The sequence below is a fragment of the Ictidomys tridecemlineatus genome, chromosome 3, assembly GCF_052094955.1.
Source record: "Ictidomys tridecemlineatus isolate mIctTri1 chromosome 3, mIctTri1.hap1, whole genome shotgun sequence".
Classification (NCBI taxonomy): Eukaryota; Metazoa; Chordata; class Mammalia; order Rodentia; family Sciuridae; genus Ictidomys; species Ictidomys tridecemlineatus.
In genome coordinates, this window is record NC_135479.1 from 144,103,669 (window position 1) to 144,128,792 (window position 25,124).

Genomic DNA, 25,124 nt, shown 5'->3' on the forward strand with positions numbered 1-25,124 from the left:
ACTGCTGCCACCAACACACCTGCAGCCTACAGTCGGGGGAGTACCAGGAAAGTCTGTGCACACTTAGGGAAATTCATTTCTAGAGGCAAAAATAGTGTTTTATATAAGGACAATATGGGAGAGTGGGAAAAAATATTTTCTGGTGTTACATGGTAATAATTTCAGTATCTTTTCATATTTATTTTTTTTGTCAGTTTCATAATTCCAAGTCCCAGCTCCCAAAATATCCATGGGAGACAGAGAAAAGAACAGGCTTGTTCTTTTGGCAGCCAACCCCCTCTGGTTGCTATTTTCAATTACCAGGAGGATGAGGTAGATCATCTCCTTCTCAATAAAAATATAAGAAACAGAGAGATTTCTACCTCTGCAGTGCTCAGCATGGAGAATGACTCTTGGCCCCTATGTTTACTTTCTGGAAATGTAATTTTAGATCAATCTTTTCTTCATGTCCAGTCACAGTGAGGATTTATTCTAGCTTATCTTCATTTTGCAGTGTCTCTTAATGTTTAGCATGCTGGGCTAAGTCAAGGTGTCTTTCTGTGTGAAGCTCACAGCTGACCCCTGCCACACTGATGTGAATAGATACTTGAAGCCAACAACTCATCAAGGAGGCCAGCACCTGCTTGGGACGTCATCCAGAACAGGTAAGCCTACCCTAAGAGTCAAGTCCTGCAATTTCATTTGTTTCACTTCATATTATTTTACATGAGATAAATGCAAGAAATACAAAAGATGAAGGGATGCCCACTACATCTCTGAATTCATCATTGTGAACACACCATTGTGAGTGGAGTGAAGAGGAGGAACACGAGGGCTTGTTCAACCCACTCCTATGACAGAAAGAAACCCTTCTCTTCCACTGCTCTCCAATACATTGGTGTGAGTTCCAGTTAAAACACCAACTGGTAAATATCCACCAGTTGACAGCAAGTAGAGTTTGCTTATGTTGACTTCACTGCTCTCAGTCTAATCATAGACCTACCCATCTTCCTTAAGGGGCTCTTAGAAATTCAGGAAGAGATATGTGTTCTTTATATCAAGTCATGAATTATAATAAAATGGTTGTCAATCTTTTTAAAAAGAATTGTATTGCGATGTCTTTCTGATGTGCTCCCATAGTGTTCTGTGCCCATCCCTTCATCAAAATACTTCCACCAGAGTTGGTTACTTATCAACTTATTTATATTGTACAGGAACAGGGCTCCCTGACCAGGCCTGTGTTGGCTACATTCATCTCTATTTCTTCTGGCTCCAGCATGGTGCTGGACTCGTGTCACCCAATATATCCTTGGTCAGTGAACAAACAGGCCTCTTTAGGAAGAGCTGAGGTCATATATTGTGGTGTACAGTACCTAAGAGCTTTAGGAAAGGTCATGCTTAGTTTGAATCTACATTTTGCAACCAATTAATGGTGAGATTATGGGCTTCTTATCTTTTCTGAGCCTCAGCTTTCTTATCCATCTAATGGGAATCACAACAACTTACTAGGAATGTCATGAGGACTGAGAGAGATATTCTATATAGTTATCTAGTTGGCTCAAAATATCCATTTTCCACTTTTCCCTTTAATGTAAATACCTTTTGTTGATTACTTATGGCACTGTTGAATGTCTTATGTAAAATGTAAGCATAAAATCTGCTGACAGGTATTTATGCATTTGCTTAATGCGCATCATTATAAAGTATGGTTTGAGAGCTATTACTAGGGCTCTCAATCCCTGCTCACATTAGATTCATTTGAAGAACTTATAAAAATCACCAAGTCCTGGCCACATCCCAGACCCATAGCAGCAAAATCTCTGTGAGACTCAGTTTTCGGTGATTGTTAAGACCCCCAGGCTGATTCCAACATGCAGCTATAATTGTGAAGATGGCACAGTGGCCACCATGCAGAGACCAGAGATGCTCCTGGGTTACACTCAGCTACAGAACCCTCTGCACTGATGTTTATTTAGGGTACAAGGCCACAGCAAATAACAATAAACATGGCTCTATTTTCCTTGGCTACAAGGTTGAGGGACCACTTCAGTTTCCTCAAGGAGAGAGGTAGCTGTGGTGGAGGGTCAGGTTCCGGGATTCCTGGCTGTGCTGCTCATACCTATAGCATGTTTCAACTGTTCATGTTCTTAAATATTTGTATCAGCCTCAGGCAGAGAATATCTTTTGTTTTTTCTTTTCTCCTCTCCTTCCACTTCTCTTACTGTATCACTCCCTCTATGAAACACTCAGGTCAGAACTTAAAAAGTCCTTTAATTAGGTTTTTAGATCAGTTTTCTCAATTCTGGCCTGGGCCAGAATCGCCTGGGAAGTTTTTTAATAAAAACAAACCTGGGCCCACTCCAGGCCAATTAAGTAAAACTCCCTGAGGAATGAGGCCCAGTCATTGGTATTTTTAAGAAATTCCCAGGTGACTCTAAGTGTGCAGCCAGGCTTGTTTTACATCAAGGCTCTCCGCTCTTCCTCTTAGCTCCAGCAGGTCCACATTCCTGTTAACTCCAGAGTAGCTTCCATTTTGAAAAACCACATGCCCTTCCTTTTCTTTCCTTTTACAACACAAATAAAATTATTTGTGGTCCATTATTTTAACCTACATCTGTTCTGCCCACATTGTGTTCATTCTTGATTAATTCAGCAAACGTCATTATTGAGAACTTGCTGTGTGTAAGACAACCCTTCTGTTAGAGGCTTTTGGAGAATCTGCTCAAACACAAACCCCCCAAGAGAATGAAGTGTGTGCTAGAACATAAAAATAAAACAGGAGAGTTGTCAAGCTTTTCTGAACCCTTTCCATGCTAGTGGATGATCCCACTGTGCTTCCTGCAATCTCCCTGTGTGGTAGATATTCCTTTGACCACTACTTCCTTAGAAGAAGGGGAGGCATTTGGGGATTGGGTAACATGGTTAAGGACACCCAGGTAGCAAGAGGAGTGGATATCAACCCAGGATTTCCTCTTGTGTCTGTGCTCTCAAAATCCTCCCAAATGTAATTATTTTTTGGGATATGTTTACGCTATTTTCAAATACTGTGCCTGAGTACTTAGGCATACTAAATTCTAGGCATTATTGCAACAGACTCCAAAGATTTTTCACTTAAAAGTGGTGCATGAAAAGAGAACTTTTATGATTTGATTAAACAACAAAAATATATCTGTAAGATACACAGCTCTTGATCTTTCTTTTTTTTCTTCCTTTTTTTGGGGGGGTAGTTTGAGATTGAACCATAGGGTACTTTACCACTGAGTTTTACCCCCAATCCATTTTATTTATTGTTTTAAATTTTGAGACAGGGTCTCACTAAGTTGCTGAGGCTAGCCTTGAACTTGAGATCTTCCTGCTTCATAGTCTCTGGAGTCATGCCCAGCAGCATTTGTTGTTTCTGAGGTCAAGTGTAATGGTTACATAGCCAGATTTCATTGGAGAGAAAATCTATAGAGTAACCAGTGAAAGTAGTTGGATTGAATCATGGGAAGTGAGAACTGGAAGAGACTTTAGGAATCAAGGCCCATGCAACACTAGACACAAGAAGAAACTAAGGTATAAAGAGAAAGAGAAGGGTCTTCCAAAATCAGACTGCTTGTTAGTGATGGAATGGGACCTTGAATTCAGACAGCATGTTTTCTTCCTAGTCAAACTTACTGCCTCCCAACTTGAGATGCAAATAGATAATGCTATAGTGAGGAAAGAACATGACAAATGAAGAAATTATTCCTCAGACTAATGTTGACTTATGACAAGGCTTTTGCTACTAAAAACATTCAAAGCATATACCATTAATTTAGGGCAGGGGGCTAAAAACCAGTAAATCTTAATTTTGCTAGATGTAATGTTTTTAGAATGACAGTTATTTTACCTTTAGTCCAAATAAATGCACTAGAAAAACCACAATCCTATGTCTCTGAAGTCTTGCATTCCTCAGCCATGAGAGAGGAGCAAGGCCCACCCTGAGTGCACCCCTCACCCACCTCCACCCCCAGCTCTGGCATGACTCTGTCTTCCCTTGCTGCAACCCTGAGATGAGATACATGACTTTTCTGCAAGACCAGGTCACGGACAGGGAATAAGCTTCCCTGAAATGCCTGGGTTCATTCCATTTGAAGCCTCATGGGTTCTGCCAGACTGAACAGCTAGCTGAGGTAGGTGTAGAAGAACAGCCAGTCTCAGTGGAGAGGGCTGAAGAGGCTGACCAAATATCTTTTTAACAAAACTTTTTTTCTAGAACAGGATACTGTGGGGGTGGGCAGCCCATCTGCCTGGGGGTATTTTCACCCACTCAGTCCTCATGGCTAAGGTGGACGCCAAGCACAGCCAACCCCCAGACACAAGCAGTCCTCAGAGACTTCCAGATCCATGCTTTCTGTTTCCATGGATACTTGGATGCTGGGACAGAAGTTGGCTTGCCCAAGATCATGACTGCACCTGGCAGGAGCGTCCACTTTGGAGTGGTGAAAGTGAGCATCCTTGCACAGTTGCTCTAGCCAGCCTCTCTCCTAAGTACTGTGTCTTCATCTCTCATGGTCCCCATTATTAAGGCCTGCTGTGGGCTAAACCCTGAATCCAGGTACGATTCTCAATCACACAGAAGGGGTCACCATCCACCCCCTACCACACTTCCCTAAAAAGGCTGTGAAAAGCCATAGTTCATGTGCTGGAACAGTGCTTCTGAAATTTTAATGTACATATGACCTACCTGGAGTGTTATGTTTTGGATCTGGAATTTCCCCCAAAGTCTCATGAGGTGGGGTTTTTAGGCAATGATTGGGTCAAAGGGCTCTGACATCATCAGCTGGATTAATCCATTTGATGTATTAATTTGGTGGGAGCTAAATGGACTACTGGGAGGTGGGAGCTAGTTGGAAGGAGTAGGTTACTCGGGGCATTCTGTGAAATGGTTTATCTTCTCCCTGGCTCCCAGCACTCCCAGCTTCCTGGCTGCCATGAGCTGAGCAGTTTTCCTGTCATGTACTTCGGCCATGATGTCCTGCCCGTGGCAATGGAACTGGCCATGGAAGACTCCTCTGAAACCATGAATCAAAATAAATCTTTCCTTTTCTAAGTTGTTCTTGTCAGGTATCTGGGTATAGCGATGAAAAGTTAACTAAAGTGAAGAAGACCTGGGTTCCAGCACTCTAACAGAATAAGTAGCATCTTTTCTTCTGGACCAGCTATTCTTGGGGAATCATTATGGCTTTCCCCAGTTCTAAAAGGCCATCCTGGAGAGTGGCAGGAGTACATTAAGGGATCATGCACTTGGTGGATTCATTTTGAATAAATCTTGAGCAAGAAAAGAAGTAAAATCTGTGTAACTTAGCCATGTTTTATGAGAAGCAATAAAATTATATGATCTTGCAATAAATTTTTATCAGTACTGCTTATACTCACTTACAGACCAGTGATAAAAAATTGAGGGCTTGTGAAACATGAGAGAACAGAAGACTGCCTGGGAGTGGAGGAAAGGAGGAGAGTGTATGCCAAGGATGGGATGGGGAGCTATATACTTAAGAACAATTCCATGGATGTCTGGCTACTTTTGGTTTACTTTTCTAAACCTCCATTAGAAAACAAACAAACAAACAAACAAACAAAAAACCAAGCTAATTCCCACCATTAGTTGGCCTATTCTCTTTGCAGTACCAGGAGACCCAGGCTCTATTCCCATCTTTCCCAGAGTCTAACTGAGCAATCTTGGACAAGTTATTTTAGCTCTCATGGCTTTGCTTTCATTTTCTTTAAAATGGGGGTAAAATTTCTATTCTTGGTAGAAATAAATGAATGAGAGTGTGGGAGTGGTCCTTGGAGGCAAGTGGTATCCTTGTTTCTATCATCTCTCCTGCCAGAAGAATGGGGGGCTGCCTACCTGAAGCCTGGACTTCCATGATGTATTGGTGTAGATCTTGGCCCTGCTGAATGACTTCAAAGGTCATATTGTTCATGGCTAGCTTTCTTTCTGTGTGGCGCTGTAGCCGCTGCTCTGCTAGGGTCAGATCCTCCGTGTTGAAGTCATTCATCTGCCGAAGCAAGTCCTCATTCCAGGCATCCAGCTCTGCTGTAACCTGTGAGGAACCACCAAGATCAGTACTGGCTTGCCAAATCCTTGAGAGGCTACTAAGCTAAAGCTCACCAATCCCAAGCCTTACTAACTAACGCAATCCTCAGATAGTCTTTGCTTCCCATCTCTTTGATCATGATCTCTTTGATCTAAGCAAGACTGCCATGCATCCGTATGCACATGCCTTCCAGTGTTCTCTGTGTGTTTCAATGTCTATCGCAACAGCAAAGGAATAGCAGGAAAAACACTTATGTTCTAATATATGGTTTATAAAGCTTTTGCATATTCATCTCATTTGATTGCCACAATGAAACAATGAGACAAGGCAGCATGGAGATTTCCAAGTCTATCTTACAGAAGAAGCAGCTGACCCTCGCTCAGACAGACATAGTAATTGTCACAGGTTTCCCTTGCCAGCAAGGGGCAAAGCTTATGAAGTAGCTTAGTTCTTCTCCTGACTGCAAAGAGGTTTTGTCCACCATCCCCAACAACTGTTGCTATAAAAATGTTTCATAATTGAAGAGGTCCTCAGAAACTAAGTAGTGAGTATTTTTCAGTAATATAAACTGAGGTCTAGAGAAATCTGACAAATGTGTCAAGGCTACAACATTATTTTAAAAACTCTACATGTCCAACTCCAGGTCCAGATCTGGTTCCTGTGTTCCATTGTGGAGGATTCTCTCCCTCAATCATAAAGAATGATATCCAGAAATAAACAACCAAAATAAATAAATAAAATTGTCCAAATCACGGTTCGTAGTCCATTCCTTGCCCATTAGCTGCAGGAAATCAGAATAAAACTAAGACAACAACCATGAAAGGAAGAGCCTGCCTCTTCTTTCAAATTTCTATGAAACTGACTCAATAAAGGGTCCTTTTGATGCAGGAAGATCCCAGAGGGGTCCTAAGGTCAGGAATTCATGAAGAGGAAAGTGTCAAAGGTCCTGGTGAGGAAAACAGAGAAAGATCGAAGTATTTAAGTCAGGAAAGTGAGGCTCAGAGGTCTGGTATCTTAGGAATATGATCTAAACTGAATGTGAAATCTGCCCAGCATTCTATATCTGGTGTTTCTATATTCTTTCTCCCTTCTCCTTAACCTCCTCCACTTTCATCAACTGACTACATTAAATTGAAGGGCCAACTCTGTTATGCAGCCTGAAGAGTGAGAATTCCAAGGGGCTGAATTTCAACAGAAAGGGCTGACTCCTAAGGTCGCTTCCCTGGGGTCTATCTACTCTTCACCCTCTCTGTGTCTGACTCTACTTCCCTATTTCTCCAAGTGCCAATAGCCAGAGCCTTCAGTGAGTTTAACTTGTATGCTTTCAATGTTTTCTGGAGTTTAAACTATTTTCTTTCTTGAGCATTTTTTTTTCTTAAGGAGTGTTCTTTTATTGGGGTGTCTTCTCCAATTTCTTTCTGGGATACAAGGGGCTTTTTTTTTTTGTGGTACTGGGGATTAAACCCAGGGCCTCACACATGCTAGGCAAATGCTTTACCAGTGAGCTATATATACCCTAGCCTTTTTTATTTTTCTAAGTTGCTGAGGCTGACCTCAAACTTAAGATCCTATTGTCTCAGCCTTATGAATAATTGGGATTATATGAGTGTGACAATGCATCTTTTTTTTAAAGAAAAAAATCGGGTTCAAAACTGCAGTTTACCTTACTGTTAATGAGCAACCCTAACTTTCCAACCTTATCTCATGCTCTCTGTTAAGATCCATTCAAACCGGTTTACTGCTGATCCTGAGCATAAGATCAGCATCCACCAGCCTCCATTCCTGTTCAATAACCCTGTCTTTCCTCCCAGTCTCTTGAAGTCTTGACCACCCTTCAAAACAGACCCTCTGGCCTGAAGGTTTCACTACATCCTTAGACTCAGATGTTTTTCCTTTGGTTTATCTCATAACGTGGGACATGAGTTAGTTTGCTCATACAGAGATAAGATTGTTAAAAGCAAAACCTACCCAACGGAATGAATTTGGAGATCTAACTCCATTTGGAGAGCATGTGCTCAGGCAAGAAGTGAGGACCTGTATCAAATGAATGAAAGATGGAATACAAGGTTCCCAGAGGGCACTCAGTTTTCAGTTAACCTATTTTGCTTTCTCCTTCTGCTCTATTAGCTCCATCTCAGCTCTGGCCTTCTCAGTTCCTCCCTTGGCTCTAGTGGCCTCTGTCTTATTCACTCTCCTGAATTAATTGGAAAGTTAGGATCTAATGACCTCTTGAAGATATAGTTTGAACAATATTTTTAATCTAACAGTTGTCTACTCTAGAGACACAGTAATAAGGGAAATCAGATGAGGAGCTAAAAAAAAATTAGGGTAACAGGCAGTGGGAAATGACAAGTCTCACTTTAAAAAGATTAGACACACCAAATTTAGTATTCTGCTGCCAAAAATTGATCCATGGGAGTTGGTTTAGCAGTCACCTTGGGCTCTGTTCACAGGGAGTCCTCTCCACTGGCTCCACCTATTATCTGAGTCCTCCCCCATATTTATGTGTACAGAAAACTTTAGCCTCTCTTCCTCAAGTGTTTTAATCTGTACCTGCCTGAACCAGAACTCACCTTCCCCCTTTCTTCCACTTCCTGTGGTCTGCTCTCATCAACTTAGTTCTTTACTATCACCTGCAAAGTTGGAAATATCATGTAGTTTTTTTTTGATAATTTTTAGATGCTGATGATGATCATGATGAAGATGACAAAATGACAAAATCATTTTTCTCTAAATTGTGCATTTATTATGGGATGAATAGTGGGTTAAGCCATTCAACTGACTTTATTTTAATCCCCAGAGCAGCTCTAGAAGGAAATGGAAGTACATAGCAGCCAGGTAGCTTTCCTCATGGTCTTAGAGCTGCTGGTGGCAGAGCTGAGCATCAGCTACTAGTCCAATGCTCCTAACCATGGTGTGACATTAATAAGGCTTCCGTAAGAATTGATTTCCAGGGGACAGCCTTCTTTTTTATGCTCACATAAGAGAAGTAACAGTTTTACTCTTCATGTTTTTTTTTCTTTAAAAAGACCCATGATAACTCAATTTTCTTCGCTTCATATGCACCTTTTAAACATATACTCTTTGTACAGAGCAATAAATCAACTATATGCCTGAGCCCTTATATAAATTCCAGGCATAATTTATACTTTCAAGGAAACACACTGTCTTCCATCAATAGGGTATTTTTGTTTAAGGGTTTGGTAAATTTTTAAACTGATTCTACCAAACTGCTTAGTATAAGGTAAGCAATCTTACCTATCTCAAATTCTCTGGTTCCCCAAGGGCCTTTGTCATGAACGCGAGACACATCTGCAATTGGAATTGGGATGTGAACAGAGGGATTAAAGCTGAAGTAGAGAAGTATGTACTACTCCCTGCATGAGCAGATTCTCTGCATGGCAAGAGAAACCACCTACTCTATATGAATATCTAGGACTCTCCTGATACGACTCAGCAATGAATTAGGAGATGAACAATGGGACACGTAGATGTTTAGTTGCTTAAAATCCAGAAGCAGGTACATATGCTCATAAATACACACATATGTATATATTTACTTATATATAAAATACATTTGCTATTATCAAACTCATGTGTATGTAAATGTATATGAAATGAAAATGTATTGTGAATAACAAAAGTAATAACACTGACCACAGTACTGAGTGCTGCTTAAATGCCAGGGGCTTTGCCAGAAACATTACATGTGTTAATTCATTAAATCCTTACAACAACCCTATGGACTAGAAAATATTGTCATCCTAAGTTTTCAGACAAGGAAACAAAGAGTTTAAGTAGCCTGCCTGTAGTTATAAAATGAGTAATGTTAGTGAAACAGTTTTAAGAGCAACACTACATGTTTTGCATTTATTAAGGTCCAATTACCTTTCCAATAACATTGAAGAGGAAAGATCTGTGGCATTTCATTGTGAGGGGATTCTACCAAAATGCCTGGGTTGCTGATTACAAAATGAGTATTTTTCTGTTTTATGCCATTATTTTCATTAAGATAAGGAAAATGTAAGCTAAATATTCTCTACTGGCTTATAAGTTCTGGCTGATAGGGCAAGACATATTGTAGCTGAAGAGGCTGTCTCACTGATTGGAAAGAGCTTCTTTACCCATAATGGGTCTGTGTGTTGATACAAATCACCAGTATGAAACTGAAATTAACTAAACCGCCATAGTCGTTTACTTTACATGACCAGTGTAATGTTAGATTCTTTTGTGTTAAGCCATTTATCAAATGATGAGGTACTAGAGTTTTAAAAACAGATTATTTTAAAAACAGATTATTTTAAAGGTATCATAGCATTTCTCTCTGTTCCAGAAACATATATAATCTGTCTGAAGAATTAAAAGTTTAATCGAAATAGCTTAACACCTTTGGAGATATTGCAATAATTTTCTAAAAAAGTAAAGGGACTTGGCAGAAAAGAAATCCTTTCCATCTTGGCAAAATAATATAAGAATACATTATAAAATGTTGTAATTGATGGGTTCCAATGTTCCTGTACCAGTTGGAGCACTTGGACAACTGGACAATTTTAATGGCCACGTGCATGTTCTTTTCTTCCTCATCATTATATTGAAACTGAGGTCTTTGACAGAGTCATAATTTGTTGATTAAAAGGGTTGAAGGGATAGGGCCGGGATTGTGGCTCAGAGGTAGAACACTCGCCAGCATGTGTGAGGCACTGGGTTCAATCCTCAGCACTGCATAAAAATAAAATAAAGACAATGTGTCTACCTATACCTATACTACAAGGGTTGAAGGGGGTGCTGGAGTTGGGGCTCAGTGGTAGAGCGCTTGCCTATCGCATGTGAGGCACTGGGTTCAATCCTCAGCACCACATAAAATAAGTAAATAAAATAAAGTTATATAAGTATATGTGTGTGTGTGTGTATAGTTATATATATATATGTGTAATTTATGTTTATATATGTACATATATATGAATTGAAGGGGATCCTGAGAAAGATTTTATTTATCTCTTTTTATCAGTTTGAGACTTGTAGAACTCTATTTGGCTTTCAAAAGATCTCCAATCTGTTGAAGAGTTCCTCCATCACAGAGTGATCACTCATTCTAGTACCTCACCTTACTTGAGTGTCAGAACGTTCTTTTCTCCCTAAGCTGTAGCTTACACCCGCTCCTGTCCATTGCATCCTTCCCAGGAAGGAAAAGCATACCTCAACAGACATCAATAATACTTCAGGTCCACTGTTCCAGACCCTGCCCCAAAGTCACCATCAGGGATCTCTGATAATTTACTGAAAATTGATGATGTCAGAATACTCAGGTTGTATGAACAACCTTGAGTTTTGTTAAAAAAAAAAAAAAGCAGAGTGAAGGAAACCTCCCAAAAAATTCTGAAATCAGTTTCACAAAATACTTAGAAGAAACTATTAAATAAATACTTTGTGAGGGATGTGGTTTAACTCATTGTATTTAGGCTTCATCTCTTTCCCAAAGGATCTGAGGTACGTTTAGAAAATGCTACAGTGATCACTAAAAAGAACTGGTAAAGATCTCAAAAAGATGTTTCTTTCTTGATATGTTATTATGTTGGTGGGCTTGGGAAAGGCTCTGTAGAGTCTCATATTGTGTCTATGGAAGAAAAGATGAGGACACTGGATGAGCTGATGGGACCCACAGCTGACAGTGGCTGTGCAGGATAATGGCTATGCCACTGGGAGAGAATCTCCAGTGAAGCATCACAGGGTCCTGCTGACTTAGCCAACATTTCAAACAGCCTTAGCCTTGATTGATTATTATTTATTGATAATAAATTAAATTTTAATCTATTTTCATAGGCTAAAGAACTGTACAGGGGGAAAAAAGTAAAAATTGAGGGGGGAAAATAAAAAACAATTATTAAAATTTTTAAAAAAAGTAGCCAGTGTATTGGAAGCACTTACTTTGACAAAACAACCAGCATAAGGTCACACAAGATAGGACATGAAGGCACTAAAAAGCACCTCTCACCTGGGTGCATCAGGAGAGGCACATTCCTGAGTGGCACATACAAGGGTAAACAGCTGCTCATGGCTAATGAGAATTCCCTTGGCAGGGGGCAATGAGAGAATCTAGAGACTGGCCACTATCCAGAAAGAGCTGAATGAACTGGCGACATGTACCACAGAGAGGGCAGATAGTCACTGAACTCTAAGAGCTGGAGCGGACTACAGAAGTAACTCATACATCTTATGATTTTTCAGATAAAGGTAAAGAGACCTATGATAAACATTTAAAAATATTTCTGAGACTTCCTAATAAAATAGAGAACAGATTTATTCTGGTTTTTGTTGTTTGTTTTTCCCCAGAGAAAGAGCAAGGTCCAAAGCATAAAAATGGTGAAGATTTGGCTCAGCACATAATGAAATTCTGTTTCTTCCCTCCTCTTCCCAGTCCCTGCTTCTGAGCTCTGGAGATATTCTGGTAGAGGATGGCGACAACTTCTGCCTATTCTCCAGGTGTGACTGAGAAACCTTCATGGGCAACCTTACCAGGCCAAGCATCTCCTGTTCAGTGTTCCTATCAAATTGGGAGCCTTCCTCTAGTAGCATCATCACAGTGACTGATGGTTTTTTTCCTATGCTTCTCAACAACTAGTCCACTAATAGTGCAACATATACTTAACGTGCAGCTTAGTTACTGTTACAGAGCAGGTGCTCATTAAATGTTCAGTGAGTTGAATTTTTATACAGACAAAAGACTGACTGAATGAGCCCATTCTAATATAAAATGCTAAGGGCCCCTGCACACAATCAACTAAAGAGTAGAGCCCACCAGTTATAATCAGCTTTCTCTTCTTTAAGCAGAAGTCTCCTCTTTGAGTGCCATTTCTCCCCAGGTTCTGCCTGGCCCCAACTCATTCTAATGTGAACCTCATAATTTAGAGTTGGTTGTTCTAATTCTTACTCAGGTTAATTACACAGATAAACTTTTAGGAGCACTGAGCAAACTTTGTAATAAAAGAGTGAGAATTTTTTTTAAAAGACCATATACATGACCCATATTTTCTTAAAGTTCCTTATTTAGAGTATCTTTCTTGGTATCATTCTGAGGACTTTCCAACACGGGTTTGTCCCTCTCAGGGGTACAAGATTATCCATTGATAACAGGGAGAAGAATTCTTTCTATATACACATACACCTATTTCTGTGCATATATATTATTTACATACATGTTTTATGAGACCAATGAAAAATATAGAAGTCTCCTTAGACTTTCAGTAGTAGATTGGAACCACAGGGCAGATGGTTTGTGCTGTGCATAGGAGGTGAGGGTGACTTAGGGAGGACAGAGGCCTTGATCCAGAGGGGCTGACTGTGGTTCATATGTTCACTGATGTCAGCATATTCCAAATTTTTGCTCTCTTCATATTTCCCATTAAATGGATTTATTTATTATCCAGTTTAAACTAAACTAACCTTTACAAAAAGACACATGACTTGACAAATTTCCTGCAAAGAAACTGCAGTTTGAAGATACTACTAATCAAGAAAGCAAAAGAGAACTTTGAACTCTCTGTCAGTCACATTATGGAGTAAGGAAATAATGACAATCTAATTAAATCTGTCATGAAGCCAGGTAAAGACATAATTGGAAATTATCAGAAGACTATTTGAAAATCTGCAATCACAACTCCTAATGAAAAAGCTAAACTTCACCCAAAGGGCATATTAAGTTTTGAGATTATTAGCCAGTGCTAGAATGGTTACATAATTTGTAAACTAATAAATATGCATAGGTAGGAGGTTGCAAGTTCAAAAATATTTTACTGACAGGCACACACTCAAAAAAAAGTTTGGAGACCACTAGTTATTCTTGATTCTAACATTTTTTATTTCTTTCTTATTCTAATTGTAGAAAATTTGGAAATGCAAAAAAGCATCAAAAATAAAAAAATCACTAGAAAATAAACAATATTAGCATTAGATATACTGTCTCTTCTATCATAACTAGTTCATATAAAAAATCTTCATTGAGGGAGGTAGAACCTATAGAAAAAATCTTTATGGGACATCATGTTTTACTCTGGGTTACTTTGTCTGGTATCCATGAAGTTCAAGAAGGTATGTCAGGAATGTAGCCACACTCTTGGTTTTGAACATCTGCTTAACAAATATGGGACAAGTTTTGCTTTATGTGGGCGTGTCTATGATCTCACCCCAGGTTATGATGCAGAAGCCATATATATTATTATTGAGTGAAAGGAGGTTGGTACAGCAACTCATGTGCTATCTTAATTTTTAAATTAACTGGCTCATCTCAGCCATTGGTGATATGATTGAGTATCCCACTTAGAGTCTCCAGATGTCAGGATATCAGGAGTGCTCTGTTTTTCAGTAATCCCAAGGAATTTGGAGTATGCCCATCAAATGCCTTCCCTTAGAAACAGAACCACAGCTGTAGGTCTTTCAAACATGAATGCTGTCCTGGTTTATGTTAGCACTGACGTGGCTCTTATTGCAGAAACCACCCTCGGTTTCACACTCTGAAGCTTCTCTAGGAGTTTGCTCTTCATCCCCACAGTGAAGCATAGCTGGTATTTGAAATAATCTCATCACCCTCAAAAATAACTTCTGACAATCTGAGTGGAAGCAGTTTTTCCATAAGTCTGGCAGGATTTCCATTTCTAGATGCAACATTTACCCCAAGCTTTGGGTCTCTTTGGGTCTCCTCCCTGATGGGGAATAAGACCCCTTCAAAACTTGGGATGTTACAGCCTCCATCAGAAGATGCACAATCTAATCACTATTTTTATTTCTCTCATTTTATCAGGCACTTGCACTACTTCCCAACATTTGTTCCTCTGCATACTAAGTTGTTCAAGTTGCTGTCCAGTTCTTCGGGTGAGAAGGAGAATTTTTATACATAGAAAGGTTGAAGAATGCAAATCCTACAATTTGAATATCAAGCTCCTCGATAGCAACATTCAACTATGATCTAACTTTAAGTATTTAATTTACACTCATTTTTAACAAATATTTTCTGCATATGCTTTGTATTATATTTCAGGAGGGAAATTGGTTTTGACTAGAATTACTGTAGGCAAATACATTCTATTTTGCCCTTAGTTTATGTCAAGGGTGTAGTCCATGTTGAAGTGAAGCTAACTGACACTTTCTGAAACTAAAACCATATTTGGTGTATATGAGAATTGGTTTTCTTTCCTACAATACCAGTCAGGAATAAAGAGAAGATACTGTGTGTGTGTGTGTGTGTGTGCGTGTGTGTGTGTGTGTGTGTGTGTGTGTGTGTGTGTGTGTGTGTGTATTTTATACTCTTCCTACCCCAGAACTCTATTGGCCCATCTTAGTTACTACTTCAAAGCAGAAAATAATAAAAAGTGGATGAATTGGCACCAAAAATGTGACATAAATATACTAACATATGATTACAACCTTCCAAAAGTGAACTGAGAATCTATGAAATGAACTAACAAATGGCTTTAACCCAGACTTACTTTCTTAATACATAGAGATCACATTGAGGCTTGAGGTCTTCTTTCCTGCCACTCTGACTTCTTGGCAGCAGTGTGACTTCATCTAATGCCTGGTCTATGTTCATCAGCCAAAGAGGCTGTCAAATTTTAACACCTACCCACTTGTGAAGCTATGGAATTCAATGACGAATTCAAGAACCCAAAGCTGACTCCATGATGTTTCAGGAAGCAAAATACAAAATAAGAGTCCAATGATCAGCAGCAAAAACTTCCTAATGAAGTAATCCATAGACAAAAATAAAACAGAGATTCTGCTCGGCAGAGGGGATGAGAAGGACTGAAAGAAATATATCACATGGAACATGAATTTCTTCACTTCCAAAAAGGCATCTTGATACATAATTCCCTCAAATTCCCTAGGCTACTACCCTGTGGATGGCAGTGACCTTGGCCAGGAAGCACTGTCCTTCGCCGGCCTCTTTATACTCCCTCTTCCACCTACCTCAATGGTATATTGCTCAAAGATGCGCAGCTGCAGGAAGATGTCCAGTTTGATTTTCCGCTCATGGAATAGTTCCTCCATCTGCACCTGGGCATCATCTAGCTGCTGCAGGACAGACTCAATGTGGCTGATGGAGCTACTGTGGGGCGTCTTATTGTTGGACATAGCCGAGTCCCTGTGGCAGAGTAGGGGAAAGATGGAGAGAGAGATTTTGTATGTTAAAAGAGACAGAGGAGGAGGAGGAGGATTCCTCTGAGCAAGGTAGATATGAATCTGGTGAGTCATTCAAACAACAGATATTTATCAAATTCCTACCATTAGCCTGACACTATCTGCTTAGGAGGGGAGATACATCATCATCATTTGGGTTCACAACTCTATTTCAAAGACTAGCTCTTGGAATTGTGAAAGGGAGCAAATGAAATAAAGTATGGGAAAGGGCGCTGCAGAGCATAAAATGTTAGAGAAATGGAATGGTTCCATACATATGTGTAGTCTACAATATATAGCTTTAATACACACATGCACATGCATATATACATATATTACATAAGAACAGACAAAGACATATGAAAAACAAAAATAAAAATCTTCCTAACTTTACCTCACAGGATTGTTAAAATAAGATGACATCATGGCTGCCAAAATTATTCACCCACTTTACAATGCTATGCTGAAGTTGTGGGCTGGTGTTCTTAAACAGGCTTCAAGTTATAGTTAAGAAAACATGGGATCTGGCATCTGCAAACCTGGATTAGGCTCCCACTCTGACATATATGGGCTTGTGGCCCTAGGAAATCACCTCCTTGAACTGCAGCTGCCTTACTTATAAAGCAGACTTAATAACCATTGCCCTACTCACTTCATAGTTTGCTGCTAAACAAGACATTGCATGAGACTGTGACCAGGAACATGATATATGTATTAATCCTGAAAGGACCCAGTGAAGTGTCAAGGCTAGGTTACAGGGGCTGGGATAACCAACAAAGATCTCGGGGAGGATAAGTTTTGATTTGGGGTGTAAAGGAGCAGATGCCCACAAGTGTGTGAGAGGGGCATGCACTCTTAGCAGTCTGTACAGAAGAGGTAGGGAGAAAGGAGCCAAAAGATAGAGAGACCAACTTGCTCTTAGGAATGAGGTGGTAGTGAGCCCTCCAAAGAGGTAATCATCAGAGAACAACTATGGAGTTTAAGAAGCTTAGATCCTATAGGGTCCTGAGTTAGCTAGGGTCCTAAAACTTGAAGTAGAGTGTTACATTCACTATCTTGTGACACATTGGTTTCTTAAACAGCTGAAGAAGTCAGAGGGCAAGTGTAATTCATTAGCTTTGACTCCTGTCATTAGCAGGTATTCTGGAAGCTAGGTCCTTTTAGTCTACACTCATCTGAGAAGAAATGGCATCTATCTGTTCCTGAAGACAGATTTTGTAAAGCACCTTTCCTTCTATCATTTAGAGACCTTCCAATTCCTACCTCCTTGCCTTGGCCTATTTGTGCATGAAATAGCACAGTTCCTACCCCACTATTATACAGATACCCCCAACCATAAGAAGAACACAAGAGAAGTAGCGATACTGTTCATCATATACTTGTTGAGGGCTTGGCTGCTGGGATGATCTGACTGTTCTCTCTCACTGATCCTCTCAGCCTTTCTCCATCACTCAGCTTTCAGAAGAAGAGAAAGATGTCTACAATGCTATACTGCACCTATGTCAGTGTCATACTCACTAGGAATCTTGGTTATGATGTGAAACCACCTTAGGCACTCAGTGAAAGTCATCAGAAGGACAGTGGAGACCCAGAAAAGACCTGTCTCGGGTGTGTGTGAGGCATTTTGCCAATGTCCACCAAGCCCCATTTACTTCTTCTTTGACTGGTTTTGAGGTTAGGAGTGGAGCCCAGGCTAGAGTTAGGCCAGTGGAGGAGTGAATGTCACTGGTGCCTTTGGCCACACACCTATGGTGTTCTAACTCAATGGAACTTAAAACTTACAGAATAGGCATCACTCACAATGCTGCTTTCACCATCACCGACCACCTTGGCCCTTAGGCACTGTGCAAGGTTGGCAGTTGTGAAGAGCATGTGGTATCTCCACAAGCACATGCCCATAGAGAGTGGGATGTATGTGAAGAAATAACACAAAGCCATCACAAAATTTTAGAGCTGACAGAGCTCCTAGAGTGAACCCCTTAATTACACAGACAAAGCACCTGAGGCCCTGAGAGGTTAAGTGACTGCCTACTATTTGGAATTTTCATTAAAAGCAAATGACAGTGGAGTTTCCTGGGTAGGCAGACAAAACTGTCATGCATTATATATTCATGAAGATGAATTGGGGGAAGAAGGGGAAGAGGCTGTCTTGTTAGTATGCAATAGAAGGATTCAGAACATCTCATGTGCATGTTTAGAATAGAAATTATTAATTTTCAACAGAAAAACATGCCAGGGCCTTCTAAAGGTAATTGCTCATTGTTTATTTAATTGGACAACTGGTATGGGGGGAAAAGCCCTCTCCAACTGAAGTAATTCCCTCAGGCACAGAGGCTGGTCTGGGACTTGTTGATGAGATTATTTCTGTCTGTAGCTGGCAGAGGTCCCAGAACTCAGTGATTTTGGGATAGGAACAAGTCCCCAAGGGCAGGCATCACTAGCACCATCAAATCCTATTTACACAGCACCTGGGCAAGGGGCTGTTAGCTAAGGGCTTGCCCAAGGCCTTGAGACACTATCTGAGGAGTCAATGCCCTTGACAGGAGCAGGAACTAGATAATGATGCCAATAAAAAAGAGGCAACAGGGTTGGGGTTGCAGCTCAGTGGTAGCGCACTCATCTGGCATGTGTGAGGTGCTGGCTTTGATCCTCAGCCCCATATAAAAATAAATGAATAAAATAAAGTTATTGTGTCCATCTACAACTAAAAAAGTATTTTTTAAAAGAGGCAACAGTGTGGGCAATTCTAAACGAACATATGACTTTTGATAGGATTTCCCTTCTTGATTGTGTATGTTTAAGTTGACAAAGGAGTTTTATTTCCTAGGTAGCAGGGGATAGTGGAAGGGTCACAAGTGGTAACAACAAGCTAAGTAAGCCATCACCACACATTCTCTACATCCTCAGGGAGCCAAAGCCAAATGACAGCAAATGTGACCAGTAGGTCCAGGAGTTCAGAATTCAGCCCAAGATCAGATGCCAAATAACATTGTATTCCACATGTCCATTTCTCCACATGGTCAAATACATCAGAATTCTTAATGAAGATATTCATTTATGTTGAATTTTTGTTGTATTTATGTTCCTTATAAATTGCCAAATACCATCTTGAGGGATCAATGATACTTTAAAACATTAGAGCTTTTCCATTTACTGTTTCAGTAAGAACTCGAGTTGGGTGTGGTGCAGGCATTTTTATAACTTACACATGAAGAAACTGAAACTCACACAAGACCACAAAGTGGACTGCGGTTGAGTCAAGACTGGGACATGACTTATCTCACGTCTAGCCCGAGGCATTTCCCACTGGAAAGCATTGCCCATGCTGACCTGGCCTCGGTGGGCTCCCCCAGGGAGGGAGGCGCTGACCTGAGCTGCTGGATAAGGTCTTCGCCTTCCTTGATGACATTTAGAGTGGCATCCAGGGTGGCGGTCTGCTGCTGCTGGAACTGCTTGATCAGTTCCTGGACCGCATCCACAGAGTCTGCACAGACATCTTCCAGCATCTCCTTTTGCAGGTCTTCCATCCATGTCCACAACTGTGGGAGAGACAGCAGACTCCACTCAGGACAGATGGGAGAGGTCAGGCCCACCCGAGGACAAGTAATCAGGACTGGAATCACCCCACCTACCCTCAGCCAGTGTGTGCAAAGTCTGACTGCCCTCATCAGCACACCTATGGGTGTTTGTGCATGCTATGGGTTGGTTTATGATTCCTTACTTATGTTCATTACCCATCTTTGCCAAGTTTACTCCAATGGTGTTGGCACTCCTTAAGGAAAGGAACCACCCTGAGGTTCATGGAAACCTGCAGATCTCTCAAAGCAACGAGATCCCTTACCTTTTAGAGATTCAGAAAAACAGATGACTCAAATGGACAAATATTATTTTATCTTTCAGAAAAGAGAAAAGCAATGATTCTGAATACTTCTTCCATGCAACTAGACATTAATTCATAGAAATCATGCAAAAAAGAAGGTGGTGCTCAATAAGAATCAAAACAAGATTAATGCAGCATCATCTGTGCTAAACTACTGTATTGTTTTCAAGATTTCTATGGTTGCTTAGAAAGCTGAATGCCATACAGTTTATCTTAATTTTAATAAAAGTATAAGATACTTCCACACAATATTCAAGAAGATGAAATGCAACCAGGATATTACTGATCAGAAGAGTTTAAAAGAGCTAAAGTCTTAGTGTTTTGAACAGAATGAGCACTGGATGTGATGAGGGGTTGAGCTGAATTACCGAAAACTCATTTACTGATAGCTTTTCTACATACTGAAAATAGGTCTCCAGTGGCTTTTAACAGGGATCCATTTTGACTATTATGTTGACTATTTCCATATACAAGGGAGTGGAAGATGAGCATAGCATCTACTTTGAAACCAAGAGTTTTTACCTGGCTTGCAAGAAAGATAAACTCAGGGCCCTTCCAGCATAAAAGCCAGTGGAAAAAAAATTGGTAGAAAGTTAGAAGGTGTGAAAAATGGCAGACATGGCTTTGACACCAAGACATCCAAAGTTCAGAGAGTTTAGCAGCAGTTTGTAGACAATTGTGATACCAAGTTAAGGTACTACTTGAAACCTGGAAAGCTGAGAGAGAGAGAGAGAGGGAGACACACACACACACACACACACACACACACACACACACACACACACTAGAAATCCCGTGAGACCATGTGCACACAGTCACTGGCAGGTAGGAGCAAACTTAAATTACAAGCTCATAATTTTGAATAAGCACCTCTTAGACTTAGTACAACACCATAATGTAGTCAGAAATAAACACTCATATTGCTAAACCATGGGTAAGGGATGATATTTCATTTCTTAAACTGTAATTTTCCTACTATTTGAATGTCTACAGGTCTCCTCTACATGGGCCCTGATAAGCATACCTAGATTGCTTTGTAAAAAAGTACAGATAACAGAGAAAATATCATTACTCATTTGCTTATTATCAGATAACCAATGATGAGATCTAGCAAAAAAGTTTTTACATCAAGCTTCTATAAGCCAGTGGCTGCCAGAACATATTAGGTAAAATCAGGGCAGTAGTGACCTTTATGTGTTTTTTTCCTTTCTGTCATCTATTTTATTTTTCTCTCCTTGAGGAACCATCTTTACCCTCCATTTATCTAGGGTATAACGTGTTAGCACTGTACCTCCTCCATCCATCTGCCTCTCCCCAGAAAGAATCCCATAGTCCAGTCATTTCCAGACCCTGTTTCTTGATCAAAATGGATCTGTACTGTGACCCATTTTTTTCAGGGTCCTTCTCCCTACTTGGCAAGTAGATGTGGTTCATGCTTTGTATATTATTTCTCTCAGAACACATGTAGTTGTGGCCCAAAGAATTACATGCAAAAGAATGAGTCTAATTTGGAGTTAAGGGAGTCTTTAGTGATCTCTTTTTTTTAAAATAAATTTTTAAAAATAAATGACAGCAAAAAGCATTACAATTCATATTACACATATACAGCACAATTTTTCATATCTCTGGTTGTATATAAAGTATGTTGATACCAATTCATGTCTTCAGGTTAGGCCTAATGGTGAAACCAGTGAGGTCCTGAAGGGCCAGTCCACACCCCCCATGCTATCCTGCATAGCTGGGCAGCCAAAGAAAAGGGAGACCTAAAAAAGCAGGAGGAAGGAAATAGATAAGCAAGGGAGACATAGAAGTTCTGTAGAAATAGTGTGTTTTATGGATGAATGGTTGAGGGAAGAAGTTATTTACTTCTTCACTTCTCCTGCTGATTGGCATTTTCACAGTCTGGCAGTCAATGAGCTGGTACAGTTGATTGGCCTTTAAGGGTACAGGAAGGAGTGTCATTCCCATAGGGTAAACTTCCACTCTCATTTTGAAGAGAGCATTTTACTTTGGCATTAACCACCAGCTTTTATTTTTAAAATAAATACCACAACAGTTTGGCGATTAAAATAGAGAATGAAGTTATTTTGTTCTTGAGGGCATCATCATTTTTGAAGACTGATTTAGTTCTGATTCTGGGGTGGGTGGGTGGAGGAACATATATGTCTATGGGAGTGCTTCTGGTATTTATGGGTGTGTGCATGGTCCTGTGTGTGTACGTGTATATGCATGTGCTTATGAATAGTTGATGGTGTAGCAGAATGACACAGGGTGAGAAACAAATGGAAGTGGGCATTTAATAAAACTAATTAAGAGCTGACGTTGGTTACTTTGGCTACATTCCTTCCTTTGACTCTCACCTTTTTACTACAGAAATATCTAAAAACTGATATTTTGAAATCCCAGGGACTGCAGCATTTCCATGGAAACACAGCCAAGAAAGAGAATTCTGTTTGGGCAATCTCTGCAGAACAGATGACACATGCTACAAATTCCTTATCCCTGGACAAAGAGAATGAGGACCGAGGTCATTGCTTTTCCCTACACCTTTCCTAGCTTTCCAGACCAGCAAAAGCCAGCTGCCCTCTTGGCCCCAGGTTTAAAAGTATACACACACACACACACACACACACAAACAAAAAAATAGTTTAGCACAATTTGTGCTAATAGCTGAGGCTCTGGCTGCATAAGATTCCAAGCACTTGTTTGTTTCCCCTCTGCATCAGGTAGTTCTTCTCTCTAAGTAGGGATATAAAGTTTGTTTTGGAAGGGCTAGAGGGTACAGCTCAATAGCAGAGCACTCACTTAGCATGTGTAAGGCCTTGGGTTGGATCTCCAGCACTGCAAAGAAAAAAAATGATTTTGGAAAATATCATTTATTAGGTTTTTCCTGATTATCTTGAAAATAACATTGAAAAAACTTGTTATTCTTAAAAATTCATTCTTCTTGTTTATTACTTCAAATCTTTATTCTATGTGTGTGATCAAAATTGCCATCATGCTAGATATATGGTTTAAATACTGTATACTATAACCCTTCCTTGTGTCATTAATGACTCTGGCCATATGGTTTATAATGACTGTGTAATATTTCACTACACATACACACTAGGATTTGCATCTATTTGTTCTATCCAATGAGGAACAGTTAGATGGTCTCTAATCATTCAAGATTATTAATAGCACTGTAATAAAATGACTCAATGGGTTTAACCTTTCATACTCCTGAGGTCACAAAGAATTCACAAAGTAAAGTCAACAGGATAAAGCAGAGTCTTTAATTTGCAGATGAAATGATTTTCATATTTTCCTTCTGTTTCCTCTCTGATCCTAATTAGAGTAAACCTTTTGATGTGGAAAGTGGGAAAAAGTAAAATTTTGAACTTCAGCCAGGGGAATCATAGGAAGTCTAGGTTAAGCCATTATGAAGATGAATGTTTGGGTCCCACACAGAAATGTACTATAAAGGGGGCCTTCAAATTCCAAGAAAATCTTATCCTATGATGACATTCTATTACAAATTGGCATTAAGGCAATTATTGTAGGAACCCAGCAAATTATTGTAGGAAGAAAGAAAAGAGGGAAGGAAGTAAAGAAGGAAAGAGCCATTCATAATTAGGCAGGTAGGATCTATAACAATGTTTATCAGCAATATTCAATGCCACTTTATCAAAGCTGAGCAGATTTTTCTTCCATTCGCTCTATTTACTGGAGAAGGAGAAAACAACTGCAGCAACTCAGAATTCCCTGACAGATTTATAGAACAGTACATGTGTCTGTTAATTCTGCCTTAAATGAAAAGCCAGAGGTTTGCCTAGAGCCAAGAGGAAGGAGTCCATAGTTAAAGGTCCCAGCATCAAAGAGGACCCATGCTTAGCAAGGTTTGAGAGGTGGTGAGTCTTGAATGGTATTAAACAGAATATGGAAAATCAAACCACAGGAGTTCTTTCATCAGAGCACTGAAGGAGGCCACTTGTGCCCACTAATAATCCACTTCTGCCTGCTGTGCAGAGCCCAGGGAAGGCTTCTTTTGATGATTCAGACTCCTGACCCCATCTCATTTGTTTTCATCCTCCTCAGAGTTGAGGACAAAGCACTGGGATAGATGAAAGATGTTGTAGAATGGGGGCTTCCTCTCGTTTCTTCTCCCCGCTCCTTTTCTTTTTCTTAGGAGAGACTACTAGCTTCTCATTGTCCAGGGGTCCTGTCAACATTTTATGTTTCTTAGCCAAGATCTACCTCCCTATTAAGTTCCTCTAAAAATGGAAAAGAAGAGCAAGGAGAAGTAAGAGCAAAGGAGGGGAGACACAGTACAAACAAGGACAAGGGCACAGCCAGCAGTTAGGAGTGCAAGTGTGTGCAAGCTGAGCATCCCTAATCCAAAATCCTGAAATCCAAAATGCTCCCCAAATCCAAACCTTGTATTTAAGAAGACAGATAAAATTCTCAGTCCCACTACTGAGAAACTCTGTAACTTTAGACAAGTTATTTTCTGAAAATTCCTCATTTGAAAGTATGTTTAATAAAATCTATACCATAAAATTATCATAAAGATCACCTGAGATGACATATGTGTATGACAATTAGTAGGTACTCAATTAAAAGGAAATGCCATCTGGTGTGGTGGTGCATGCCTGTAATCCCAGTGGCTCAGGAGACTGAGACAGGAAGATTGTGGGTTCAAAGCTAGCCTCCACAAAAGTGTGGCACTAAGCAACTCAGTGAAACTCTGACTCTAAACAAAATACGAAATAGGGCTGGGGATGTGGCTCAGTGATCGAGTACTCTGAGTTCAATCCCTGGTACCCTCCCCTCAACCCCCATCCCCCCCAAAAGAAATGCCATCTAATACATGTAGAGTTCTTAGTCAAATCTTAGGCTATGTGAATCATCTCTACTACTTCATGCTTTATTATAATTATTATTAATTAACGACATCAAATAAAGAAGAAATGAAAAAGAAAGGAGTCTTGGGTATATTAGAACTGTAAAGGGCATTAGGGTACCAAGTCTGACTGCATCATTTTATA

The 25,124-nt window shown here is 40.0% G+C and overlaps 1 protein-coding gene across 27 annotated transcripts in view; it reads right to left on the reverse strand.

Annotated features, from left to right (window-relative positions):
- Kalrn (kalirin RhoGEF kinase) overlaps window positions 1–25,124 on the reverse strand; it is a 626,048-nt gene that overhangs the window by 270,855 nt on the left and 330,069 nt on the right. For 23 of the 27 annotated variants that reach the window (XM_078044068.1, XM_078044066.1, XM_078044070.1 and 20 more), the window contains exons 12-14: window positions 19,545–19,753; window positions 16,005–16,179; window positions 5,855–6,050 (exon numbers count right to left, since the gene is read on the reverse strand). In XM_078044068.1, the coding sequence (XP_077900194.1) occupies window positions 5,855–6,050; window positions 16,005–16,179; window positions 19,545–19,753 (580 nt within the window). The remainder of the gene's footprint in view (window positions 1–5,854; window positions 6,051–16,004; window positions 16,180–19,544; window positions 19,754–25,124) is intronic. The other 4 variants (XM_078044074.1, XM_078044072.1, XM_078044090.1 and 1 more) reach the window with 1 other exon arrangement.